General features: G+C 43.2%; 1 protein-coding gene across 8 annotated transcripts in view; it reads right to left on the bottom strand.

Moving 5' to 3' along the window:
• LOC137422254 (uncharacterized) overlaps positions 1–12,875 on the bottom strand; it is a 305,787-nt gene that overhangs the window by 28,633 nt on the left and 264,279 nt on the right. For all 8 annotated transcript variants that reach the window (XM_078771835.1, XM_078771837.1, XM_078771840.1 and 5 more), the window contains 5 exons: positions 9,285–9,329; positions 8,011–8,109; positions 7,851–7,905; positions 4,890–5,014; positions 757–4,185 (listed from right to left, as the gene is read on the bottom strand). In XM_078771835.1, coding sequence (XP_078627961.1) covers positions 757–4,185; positions 4,890–5,014; positions 7,851–7,905; positions 8,011–8,109; positions 9,285–9,329 — 3,753 coding nt within the window. The remainder of the gene's footprint in view (positions 1–756; positions 4,186–4,889; positions 5,015–7,850; positions 7,906–8,010; positions 8,110–9,284; positions 9,330–12,875) is intronic.

The raw sequence follows: 12,875 nt of genomic DNA, 5'->3' as shown, positions 1-12,875 counted from the left end.
CAGATAAATCAGATGCTTGTAAACTTTTAGAGCAGCCTTATGACATCAGAAGCTGTTAGATATACCGCTCTCTCATCATTCTAATTTTAATTTGCTCGTACAGATTTGATTGCAAGCTTCTACAAGGACATCAATAAAACACACCTACATCTTTGCTTTACGGCAACTATTCTGACGGGTAAGTTACAGGTTGATGCCAATCCTATTAAACCAGCTGACAGATGTGACTATTAACTAGCTGAAGTATCCTCTCAAAAAAAACCCCCAAAAAACCAATTGACTACATGTCAGATGAACATCATTTTGACTTATTTTCTTCAAAGATGGCACATTGTCCTGGCATCTGTGACAGCCTATGTTCGATGCATTTGCCAAATTGTTACCTCGTAAATACTCTCCGAGTCTGCTACAATTTACAAAAATGGTCTAAAAACAAACATTGTTACGGAACATTATCAACAGCGCAAAAAATGACTTTAAAGATTTTATTTTCTGTTCTACATGGAAACACTTGGCTCATCTCAATCTTGAAGAGTGCCAGAAAAGAGATTGTAGTGACTGACAAACATGAGCACTCGCCATGGACAAATAAAATGCCCATTGTCATGCTGTTTGTACATTGCTTTAACAAGTAAGAAAGAAAGAACAATTGCAAAAAGCTTATTATTGGCTTAGGTACATTATTTTTTACAAGTGTTGTGAGATCTGCAAAGGGGAAGGATATGGGGGCAGCAGCGTTGTGTAATATGCAATTACCTTTTTATCTTTTTCTTCCATCAAAATGCCAGAGTTGTCCAATTTATTTTGCAACTCTTCAGCTGCTCTTTTGAAATCTTGCACAGCTTGCTCTCGCTCAGAAAGTTCTCTCTCCAGATCCCGAGCACGTTCTTCACTTGCATCCTTCTCGCTCCTTGCTCGGTCTTCCTCTTCCTGGCAACGACATGCCTCCAGGACCGCCGCCTCCTGCTTTTGCTGAGCTTCATCTATCTCTTTCTTAAGTTTTCCAACTTTCTCAATCATCTCATGCTTCACATTCTCAAGCTGCCATTGCAGCTCTGCCTCTTTGTCCATATCACCCTGAACTTCATCCTCATGTTTACTCAACAAATCTTCCACACGCTTTGAAAGCACTGCGATCTCGGCTTCATTGGCGGATTTTTCTTCTTCATACGCTCTTAATGAACCAAGTTCCTTTTGCGTTTGATCCGCCTCGGCCTTAAGCCTTTCGACTTCACTTCTCAAAAACACAATCTCCTGCTCCTTTTCAACAATATCCTTTTCAACTTCACTTGAATCCTTCTCCAACTTCCATGTTACTTCCTCCAACGTTTTCTTTGTCCAAGCATGCCGTTCGAGCAATGCTGTGTGTTCCTGCTTTTGGTGGGCGACCTCATCACTCAACTTGTCGATCTCTTCTATCGCTTCATTGTAAGTGTGCATTAGCTCCAGCAGCTGTTTCTCTTTTATTTCTAATTCGGAATACTTCTCTTTGGTGACGTATTCTGTTGCGAGTTTCTCTTGCATGAGATCGATTTCTTGATGCAGCTCGATTACATTAATTTCCATTTCTTTCGTTTTCTCTTCAAAACATTTTTGCAATTCTCCCATTCCCTTCTGCAAAACAACATTTTCTTCTGTCACTTTTGTGAGTTCATTCTTAAGTTCTCTGTTCATTTCTTCCAAATGCAATTTTTCTTCCTCTGTTCTCTCTTGATCCTCTTTAAATGTACTCAAAGTTTTCTCTGACAATTCTTTAATGTTTGATAATTCCTCAGCTTTCACTTGCAGCTCTGAAATTGGAATCTCCGAGGGTTTGTTCATTTCGGTGTGGTCTTCAAGGGCAGTTCTAGTGCAATAAATAATGTCGGCCTGCCTCACCACTGGTACGACGTCCACCAATTCCTTCCTTAAACTCTCAATTTCACTTTGGTTTGCGCTCAAGTTCTCTGTCATATCTAACATCTTGGCATTCATCTTATCCAGAGATTCTTGCAAAATTGATCTGGCTTGCTCTGAAGTTTTATAATTTACCACAGCCTCACTCAATTGAGCATCAATATCCTGCCTTGCTTGCTCAAGTGAAGCAATTTCCTGTTTCAGTATCTGCACTTCTTTCTGAGAAGCATTGTACATCCCAACTGCATCCAATACTTCAAAGTTCTTTTGTTGCAGGGAAGAGTCAATATTTTCTATCAACTTTTTATACTCTTCAGCTGATTGGATGGCTTCTTTCATTCTTAGTGTGAGCTCTTCATTCATCTTTCCAAGAATCACTATTTCTTGGTTGTTGTTCTCTAACTCAGCTTGGGATGTTTCATTTATTTGTTTCAAATCTGTCACTGTAGAAAGTAACTTATCCACTTTTGTTTTGAATTCTGCTCTATCTTCTGTGGCTTCTTTGTATTTATTTTGGATTTTGTCAAGCTTTAGTCGAAGTACTTCTTCTTCTTCTTTCAGCAATGACACGATCTCATCATGTCTGTGCCTTGGCACATTTTCATTGCATTCTGCTTGAATTGCAGACATTGTCAAACTAGCTCTGTTCACCTCACCTTGTGCAACTCTATTTTCATTCTCCAAATCAGATAACTTCTCCTTTGCTTTCAACAAAAGCCCTTCTAGCTCCTGCTTCTCAGTCTCCACTTTCAGGCAACTTTGCGACATCTCTGACATCATATTTTTAAGCATTGCAGCTTCTTCTTGCAGCATTACACATTCCTTTTCAACAAGCTCTTTGGGTACCATTTGCATCTGGCTGTATTCTAGGTTCTGTGCCTTTGTCTGCATCAAACGCATCTCTTCCTGAACAAGTGAAAGCTTATCTGTGACATCTGCAACCATCATCTCAAGGGATTTAATGTGTTCATTCTTGAAGCTTACATCCTTCTGCAAATCTTCATACAAAGTCAAAACATTTTTGAGCTCTTGTTTGCTCTCTTTCAGGGCAGACTTTAAAAATGTGTTTTCTTTCTCAACATTTGAATGTCGGTGACTCACATCAGCAAGCTCTCTCCGGACAGTGTCCAGGTCCACCTTGAGGACAACACGGAGTTTCTCTGACTCAGTCAGCCTATCTGATACCGATTTCAGTTCCAGCTGAAGTGATTCGAGTGTAGCACTCAGCTCACGTCTTCTATCTTTCACTTCAGCGTACCTGGTTGTCAGCTCCAGTGCCTCAACCTCACGGGTGTCAAGGGCATTTCTCAGCTGCTCCTCAATATCAATACGATCTGCTTGTGGTACTCTTGAAATGCTTTGGTTAAAATTTTGAGCTTGCAACTGGGCAATTTCATCTTGTGCTACATTGTACTGTTCCGTCAAGCCAGCCAGTCTTTCACTAGTTTCTTCCAGTGACAGGTTAAATGAAGTTTCGAGTTCCTCATACTGCCTCAAAGGAACTGAATGTGCTAGAGCCTGTTGTGCCTCTTCCAGCTTCATCTGCAGCTCCGTCACATGTTTACGTTCCCTTTCTTGGGCGGCTCGTGCCGAGTTAAGCTGCGAATCTAGCTCTCGGGCCTGCCGCTCATAAGAAAGCTTCACCTTTTCCATCTGACCCTCTACTCCTTGCTGTAGTGTTCGTGATGTTGCCACTTTATGCTCAATATCCTCTATACGCCGCTCATACATTTGCTTAACCTCCTCAGCTCGCCACTCAGCCTCCTGTCGTGCTGCCCATTCTGCTGATAGCTCAGCCCTTGCCTCACGCAGTTGCTGTTCATAAGTCTGTTGTAGCTCTTCTTTAGTTCCCTCCTCAATAGACAGGTTGCTTGGGTAAGATATGCTCTCTGTATCTCCAATGCCTGATCCATCTGCACGAGCAGCACTTTTCAATTGAAGCAACTGGTTACAAGTTGTCTCAGGGCTGGAAAGCTCTGTCTGTGATGCATCGCGACCCAAAGGCAGAAGACGTAGCTGTTGCTGCAACCGTCGCATCTTTCCATCGTAATCACGAGCCCTTTGCTGTACACGCTCAAAGTCTTCCTCCAATTGTCTGATCTGTTGCTCTGACTGTTGCTTGAGGTTCTCATATGTGGCGAGAGGCACCGTCTTGTTTGCTGGGCCAGTCAGCTGCGCTCGTAGTGCAGCCAACTCAAGCTTAGAGTGTTCTAGCTCAGAGGCAACCGCAAGATGCTGTGCGAGTGCCACAGACTCTTGACTCAACCGTGTAAGCTCTGCCTCTGTTCGCTGTCAAGGAATGGGGTCGGAAAGAGACCACAGCTGAATATTAGTGAAAGGTTTTTGGTTGTGGTAGGGATTGATTGGAGGAAAGCTCCAGCAAAACATGCTATTCAAAGGCCACTTTTTTCGTTAATTACACTGCACAACACTCAGGCCCTTGTTACTTGACACCAGGAAAAGTGGTGCCGACATCAGAGTGCAGCTATGGTTGGCAAGCGGAGTTTCCTAGTGCATCTCCTTTAAAAAAAAAACTTTTTTCCTGTTGCTTCGAGGTTATCTTCTGCTGCAAGCAGCAATGTTGAAAATTGCAGGACAGAGATTACATAAATTGTGAAATAAAATGTCCAATGGAGGACAATTTTACATACCAAGTTTGTACCAGAAATAGTGCTTTTTCTATACAAAATCAAGGCTCATGGAAGAGTGAGGTACGGAGCTTAAATGTGCAACACCAAATATCTAGCTTGTCCAAATAAATACAAAAGCAAGCAAAAGATATACACCATTGCAATTAATCAAGTTTACAAAATCTTATGACCAGCCAAATAACTAACCTTAAGATTATCAATTGAGAGATAAATTCTTCATGTCTGTTTCAGGAAACTATTGAAAATAAAGGAAGCTGCTGCATTAACTGGCTTCACCACAGAAGATTTTGTCGTCTTTCGGTGCACCACAAGTTGACCTTAAGTGCTGGAAGGTTTCCGAACCTGTAAGCGGGTATTCAAGTCTTTATTCCGCAAGCACAGCATGGTGGCCTCTGCATGAAGTGCAGAGATAAGACTCCTTGCCTTTTCCTCCAAGCCAGCAACCTCCAGTTTCTCACTTCCTGGACCTTGAAGAGTACAGAACAACAGTGTACGTTATCGTGAAATAGAAGGCAAATTTCAAAAGCTGAGATCAAATTACTTGATATGATAATTATTGCAAGTTATCAGTTATTACCTTTGCCACCGAAGGTTATGTTTTCATCCCTGTCTGTCTGTTTGTTTGTGAACAGGATATCTCAAAAAGTTGTGGACGGATTCGGACGAAATTTGGCAGAGAGGTTTGGTATGTGACAAGGAGGAAATGATTAGATTTTGGTGAAGATCCGGATTCGGATCCGGCTACGAGAATTTTTTAAGTGATTCTTCACCATTCGGAGATAGGGCCAAAAACGATACATAGCACGTTAACTCAAAAGGTTATGGACGGATTTGGATCAAACTTGGTGGACAGATTGGGTGTGTGACAAGGCCGAATCAATTAGATTTTGGTGAAGATCTGAACGTGGAGTCGGATGTGAGGCTTATTTAATTGTTTAAGTGATTCTTCACCATTGAGAGATCAGGCGAAAAGCGATATATAACTTTTTTTTTTGGGGGGGATACAACATTGAGGCTCGTGTAAGAGCTAACATCAATCTCCCCCCCCCCCCCCAAAAAAACCCCCAAAACCCCCCAAAAAAATAAATAAAAACCGGACACAAAACATACAATAAAGGGAGCGGGAGACAAGATGGGGAGAGAGAGGGAAGCACACAAGTACAACAGCAGAGAACAGGGACATTAGATCTGTGGGAGGGAGAGGGCTTGGGGGGAGGAGGCATGGGAAGGGGGGATGGGAGAGGTATAAAACACATGGACACTACTAGGACTTCCAGGAAAGAAGTCGGAATTTCAAAAAAGTGGATCCAGGGTGAATTAACGGGGGTAGAAAAGATCAAGGTTTTGGATGGGGGAAGATAAGAGATGGTGGTGAACAGGTGTTTTAAAGACATGGAGGGAGGAGTGGGATTGAAGAGAGTGAGGGAGTTTGTTCCAGAGGTGGGAGTAAAGAGGAATGAAGGAGTGAAGGTGAGCAGAGGGTCTTGATTTTGGCAATTTCACCAGAAGAGGGTTGCAGGCAGATCTTGTGCGACCTGTTGGAATATTTGGGGGACAGAGCCCAGAGAGAGCTGGGGGAGCAAGGCCGGAGAGGAGTCGGTAGAAGACAGAAAGACCACCTACCTGCCTGCGGTGAGTGAGTAAAAGGCCCTCACAATCAGCTTCATCGCGGGAGATTCCAATGATTCTGAAAGCTTTGGTTTCAACAGCGTGAAGCCGAGCCAGGTGTGGGGCAGGAGCACCAGCCCAGAGGGGAGAGCATTCATTATTCCATTGAGCTGCGGATGAAAGCCTTGTATGTGGTGAGGAGCTCAGGTGTGCCAAGGAAGGACTTCGCATGATGGAGGATGCCCAATCGGTGACTGACTTTGGAGGCCAGCTTGGAAATGTGGTTTTCCCAGGAAAGATCATGGCAGATAGTGAGACCTAAAAGCTTGAGTGACAGAACTTCTTGGAGAGGATTATTCAGAAAGTGGATGGGAGGGTTGTCCAGTCAGTCTTTTCGGAGAGACACAGTAAGAGTGTGAGATTTGTCAAGATTGAAAGACATGTTCCACTTGTTTGACCAGTCTGTGATTTTGTCCAGGTCTGCAGAGAGTGAGGAGGCTGCAGACTGCCGATCTGAGGGATGAGGAATGGGGTGGCAGAGAGTGGAGTCATCAGCAAAGAGATAGAGAGGATTTTCCAGAGTCGGAGAGATCGTTTCTGAAGACCAGAAAAAGCACAGGGCCCAGGACACTGCCTTGGGGAACTCCAGCCTGAACAGGAAGAGGAGATGAGAAAATCCATTCAGGGCCACACGTTGACTACGACCAGAGAGGAAGTCCGCAAGCCATGCATGGAGATTTCCATGGATACCATAGGAGGAGAGTTTGGTGAGCAGAGCGGGGTGCCAGACCGTATCGAAGGCACGTAATATGTCAAGGGAGACAGCTCTGATTTCCTGTTTGACATTGAGGACCTCCATCCATTGGAGGTCGATTTAAATCGATTTATTAAGTACTTGTTTATTTTCTCTCATCTGGGCAATATCTCAGGAACCTTTTGAGCTGGGAAGCTGATATTTGGACACGACAACGACCAAGTGATTTTGCTATAAAGAATATTTTTGATTTATTTATTTATTAATTAATCGATTAATTACTTAATTAATTATTTTTCAAAAAGTTACAGATTCACATTGAAACAGTGGTGGTTTAGGTAGGTATGCTATTAGTCAATAATTGATTAAGAAATTAATTGTTTTATGATTATTTATTTATTTACAGAATTAATCAATCAATTATTTATTTTCTTTCTCCTCTGGGCAATATCGCAGGCACCTTATGAGCTAGGATGCTGATATTTGGACACGATAGTGACCAAGTGATTTGGCTATAAAGTGTATTTTTTATTTATTGATTAATCGATTAATTACTTAATTTTTTGATCAACTGCTTAATTAATTTTCAAAAAGTTACAGATTCGGATGAAACACTCGTGGTTTATGTATGGCATGAACAAATTGATTAAGAAATTCATTATTTTACAATTACTGTATATTTATTTGACTTACACAATTAAACAATCAATTTATTGTACACTGCTCCCTCCCAATTCCGTCTCCATGTGCTGCAAGGCGGCTTCGCCAGGCACCAAAGGCACCCTGGCGATGTTGCACATTTGAGGATTAGGTTATTTATTTATTTGGCATGGGGGGTGGTGTACTTTGTATGTAGCTCTACTTGTCACAAAATATGTTTCTGATATTAAGACTTTTGCACACACATAAACAAGAAAGCCATTGAAGAACATTCATCGTACCAGCTCCCGTGTCGTCATCCTCCTCCCACTGCCGCTGCACATCACGGACCTCGAGCTACACCGAGGAAGGTGAAAATGAGACAATAAATAAATGTACACATTTGTCAATTCCATCACATGGGTGGGAAAATGTTTCAAGAAAATAAACTTGGTTTCTTACGGCTGACATGTCCACTGCTTTCTTGAGCTTCTTGATTTCTTCAACAATGACCCACATCGCCTCTTCTTTATCTTGTAGCTTGGACCTCAGTAAGACAACCTATACAAAGACAAAACACATACAATCACCATCATGTCGCAAATTGTAAAAATGGATTTTCATGTACCATACTGCATAGCACTGGTGCTGCCGAAGCAGTTTATTGGTAAGGGTTATACTGGGTGGTTTGCCATTGCCTTCCAAAAGGTTGTGCAATAAAGGGAAACAACATACTTCCACAACCAACACACACACACAGATTGTACTGAAACCCATGCTGGATGAGCTGCAAGTTGGACTGTTTGTTGTGATAAGAACACACGTCCTTCATATGCAGCACATGACAGCAGGTTAGCATCAGTTCTCATAGCGATGTGGCAGCACCGCATGATGCAGTGCCCCCTGTAGATTATAGCAAGAATTGGAATTGAGCCAGTGTATATATATATACATATATATTATACATATACACTCCACTAGTACTACATCCTTAAAGGCCACAATTAACCTTACCTAGTTAACTCAATGTAGGATCGGCCATATTGGGACTTCCGGCGCAGATATTTTACAAACCGGCTCGCCAGGAGCTGATTTGAATTGGAATTGCTGGCAATGTATCACCTACTCTTCACGAAGGATACACCATGGGATCTTTATCGTCTGCCAACGAATGCTGGCACAAGGGACACCCAGTTGAATGTCCTTCCAAGGGACAGCACATACATTGTTGCCTCATCCAGTGAGGAAAAGAACAGTTTATAGCTGGGCCGAGCTTTGAACCCAGGACAGATAGATCAGATGTGAGTGTGCGCACCTCCAGGAGATCCTACCGGGCCGATGAAGAACACTGACTGCACTCCACATGCTCCGCTTGAGCAAAATGCAGCACAAAGCTTATAATGCCAATTAAGCAAATCGCAAGCTCAAACAGCAAAAGCAGTTTGGAATGTTTGGGAAAGAAGGTGTGTGTGTGTGTGTGTGTGTGTGTGTGTGTGTGTGTGTGTGTGTGTGTGTGTGTGTGTGTGTGTGTGTGTGTGTGTGTAAAATGGTAGTGGCTGCATTACTTTGCTTGAATATCTCAATTACAACTCAAATGCGCCAAACTACAACTGAAATCAAATATTTGCTTGAAGGACATCACACGTTGCAATGTTGCATGCATTGCACCCTAGAGCAACGTTGCATGCATTGCACCCTAGAGCAGGAAGACTTCTTTAAAAAAAATTTTTTTTTACCTCGTTTTCAAGTTCAGATTTCATCTGCTTCTCTGCCACTTGTTTCTGCAAACAATATAAGCGTTAACGATTCCATCGAAAGACGATAACAAGTATCAGACACGACCATTCATGCACTCGGAAATCACAAACTCTCAGGTGGCTGCGGAAAGGATTGGGAATGAGTTCCGAAGGGAAGATGCAGCACACTCCTGCTCTTTGGTTCCGTTCAAGCATGAAAGCTCCACATGTCCGGATTCATGCAATCAACTGCCTGGCAGACAACTGCAGCATTTTGAACTACAAGCTTCTCTCTTACCACTTTGGTGTCATTACTCCCGCTAGGGAGTAATGCATTCACTCGTGTCTGTGTTTGTGTGTGTGTGTGTGTGTGTGTGTGTGTGTGTGTGTGTGTTCGTGTGTTTGTGAACAAGATATCTGGAAACGTTCTGAACGGATTTGGATGAAAGTTGGTGGGATGATTGCCCTTGGGATAAGGAAGAATTGATTCGTTTTTGGCGAAGCTCAGGATATTATTCCCGATCCAGGAATTTTTGAAGGATGTTTTTACCATTGGAAGATAGGGCTCGTTGTTTTTTAACATTATCTTCTATATATTCTATATTTAACATTGTGATATGAAAATAGTTTTCATATTTGTTGTAAATGTAGTTTAAACTCGTGGTTATGCGTTAGAGCGGTGTATTTTGTTAGCAGCGTCGTCTCCAAGGTTCTTTTTTTAATTTATAATAAAGACATATTCTGTCATTTTAAAACAACCAAAGTATGCATTAGGTTTCCCCGTTTCATAAAATGTATCGTTTGATACGTATAATGCTTTAAAACTTTTTTTTGTTTTGTTTTTGTTTTAATACCTCAGAAGAGATATCAACATTTAGCGCAGCGAATGTTATTCGCGGTGTCAGTATTTGATGAACTTATAAAGACTTAGTTCCAGATTTGTCAACGGCTGAGGTATATTAACAAACGAATAAAACAGATTTGGCAAAATTCCAACTTTTAAAAAAAAGATCGCACATTCACTCAGGGTTGTGAGAGGCTGAAGAAGAAGAAACCTCGCATGGGCTTCCCCGACCAAATAAATAATTCTGGTTCTGGCTCTGCGATTTTCAGGTTTATTACTCCCGCTAGGGAGTAACGCATTCGATCCTGTCCGTCCGTCCGTGCGTGCGTGCGTGCGTGCGTGTGTGTGTGTGTGTGTGTGTGTGTGCGTATGTTCGTGTTTGTGAACAAGTTATCTGGAAAAGTTCTGAACGGATTTGGATGAAAGTTGGTGGGATGATTGCCCTTGGGATAAGGAAGAATTGATTAGTTTTTGGTGAAGCTCAGGATATTATTCCGGATCCAGGGAATTTTTTTGGGAAAGATTTTTTCTGTTTTACTGCATTAAAGCTTTTATTCTTTTTCTTAAATGATGTTTTTCTCCTCTAATTCCGAGATATATCAAAATAAATTCTCTGACTGTTAGGGCTTACTTCCTTTTTCATTTACTAGGGCATGCCCGTACTATATATAAGCTAGGACGTGCCCATACGTGGGTGCCCGTTCCTTGCCAAAAAAAAAAAAAAAAAAAAAATTTGTGTAGGGGTGTGTGTGTGTAAACATCCTAGGGCGTGCCCGTACGTGGGTGCAAAAAAACATGCGTGCAAACAACAACAACAAAAAAAAACTTTGAAACCACGTGGCAGTAACGACCACAGAACCCCCCTCCCTCTATTTACATGAATGGTTTGGTCCATTCGCAACGACCACAGAACCCCCCCCTCTATTTACATGAATGGTTTGGTCCATTCGCAAAGCCAAAGCGAACGACCACAGAAACCCCCCCTCTATTTACATGAATGGTTTGGTCCATTCGCAAAGCCAAAGCGAACGACCACAGAACACCCCCCCCCCCCCCCCCCCCTCTATTTACATGAATGGTTTGGTCCATTCGCAAAGCCAAAGCGAACGGCGAACGGCTAAATCGCCATAGCTCGGTAAGTACTTGTCCGATTAATTTAAAACCTTGAAAAGGCACATCCTCGGGTCCCCAGCAATATACCTGGCAAGTTTCAAGTATATCGGACCGGTAGTTGTCGAGAAACAGCGGTCACAGACAAACAAACAAACGTACAAACGTACAAACGTACAAACAAACACACAGAGATTACTGGAATTATAGATAGATTGTTTTGGGGAGGGGGGATGTCAAACAAAACGTATTATTCCAACTAAACCCACGGCGGGAGTATGCACTCTACTGAGTGGCGTTCTAGTTTCCACATGGGTTTGCTGATCAACGACATGTTAGGGCGTTTACTTATAAAAAGCACTGACATTGGGCCACTGTTTGGTAAAATTCACACAAAAAATCTGCAGGGAGTAATAATACAACAAAGTGTCCAAGTGGTACTTCTTGAATTAGCATCATCATCAATGTACCGTACTCCAGACAGATTGCTTGTTCTGCTGAAGCATCACGGTCTTGCGAATGGTTACGTTGCGTGCTTTGACATTCCCTTCTCAGGAGCCAAGCAGGGCAAGAATTTGGAATTTGGCCAAGGTGCTGGCCTTACCAGGGTGGTGGCCTTACCAGGGTGCTGGCCTTACCAGGGTGGTGGCCTTACCAGGGTGGTGGCCTTACCAGGGTGGTGGCCTTACCAGGGTGCTGGCCCTACCAGGGTGCTGGCCTTACCAGGGTGGTGGCCTTACCAGGGTGCTGGCCTTACCAGGGTGCTGGCCTTACCAGGGTGGTGGCCTTACCAGGGTGCTGGCCTTACCAGGGTGCTGGCCTTACCAGGGTGGTGGCCTTACCAGGGTGCTGGCCTTACCAGGGTGCTGGCCTTACCAGGGTGCTGGCCTTACCAGGGTGGTGGCCTTACCAGGGTGCTGGCCTTACCAGGGTGCTGGCCTTACCAGGGTGCTGGCAATCTTCCTTACCAACACACTTTGAGCAAGCAAGTTTGAAAATCATGTTATTTTCCTGGTGTCTGGAGCATAATCAGTTGTAAAGTGAAATTGCTAGTCATTTTTAGACTGGTTAAAAAGAGGAGTCAAAAGGGTTTCCACCTTTCCCTGAGGTATTGATAATGCCCTCACAAAATTTGGGACAGATCCAAGGACTTTACTATGTATAGTTTCAAAGTTTAAAACTTCTTGCGATAAACTCCCACCACCTAAACACATTTTCATTGCCCTTTTGAATGTATCTGGTCGGGCGCGATGCTTTCGGACCCGATGACGGTTTTACTCATTTAAAGTTATATGAAATGTTGATGGAGAACATGGTGCAATGATCGACCAGAAAGAAACGGGAATGGGGTGAGGAAGAAGAAGAGTGACAGGAGGGTTGTTTGCTGGGGATTATGCTGCGGTGACACCCAATGCCCCAGAATACTGAGATAACCGTTTATTGACAAGTAATGAGAAGGAGGTTCCAAAGAATACAACTGGAAATTCGGTTATTGTGGTGTTGTAGCGGTTACCGCTGGATGTACATAATCGCCTTGCACCGGCCAGAACACGGCCAGACGCGCCTCTCCCGGGCATGCCCGGACTCACTGTTCCCGGGCACGCCCGGACTCACTGTTCCCGGGCACGCCCGAACCT

This window comes from Myxine glutinosa, chromosome 2 (genome assembly GCF_964187855.1).
Source record: "Myxine glutinosa chromosome 2, kmMyxGlut1.1, whole genome shotgun sequence".
Classification (NCBI taxonomy): Eukaryota; Metazoa; Chordata; class Myxini; order Myxiniformes; family Myxinidae; genus Myxine; species Myxine glutinosa.
The sequence above is the reverse complement of the archived record's forward strand: the minus strand, read 5'-3'. Positions and strand labels throughout refer to the sequence as shown.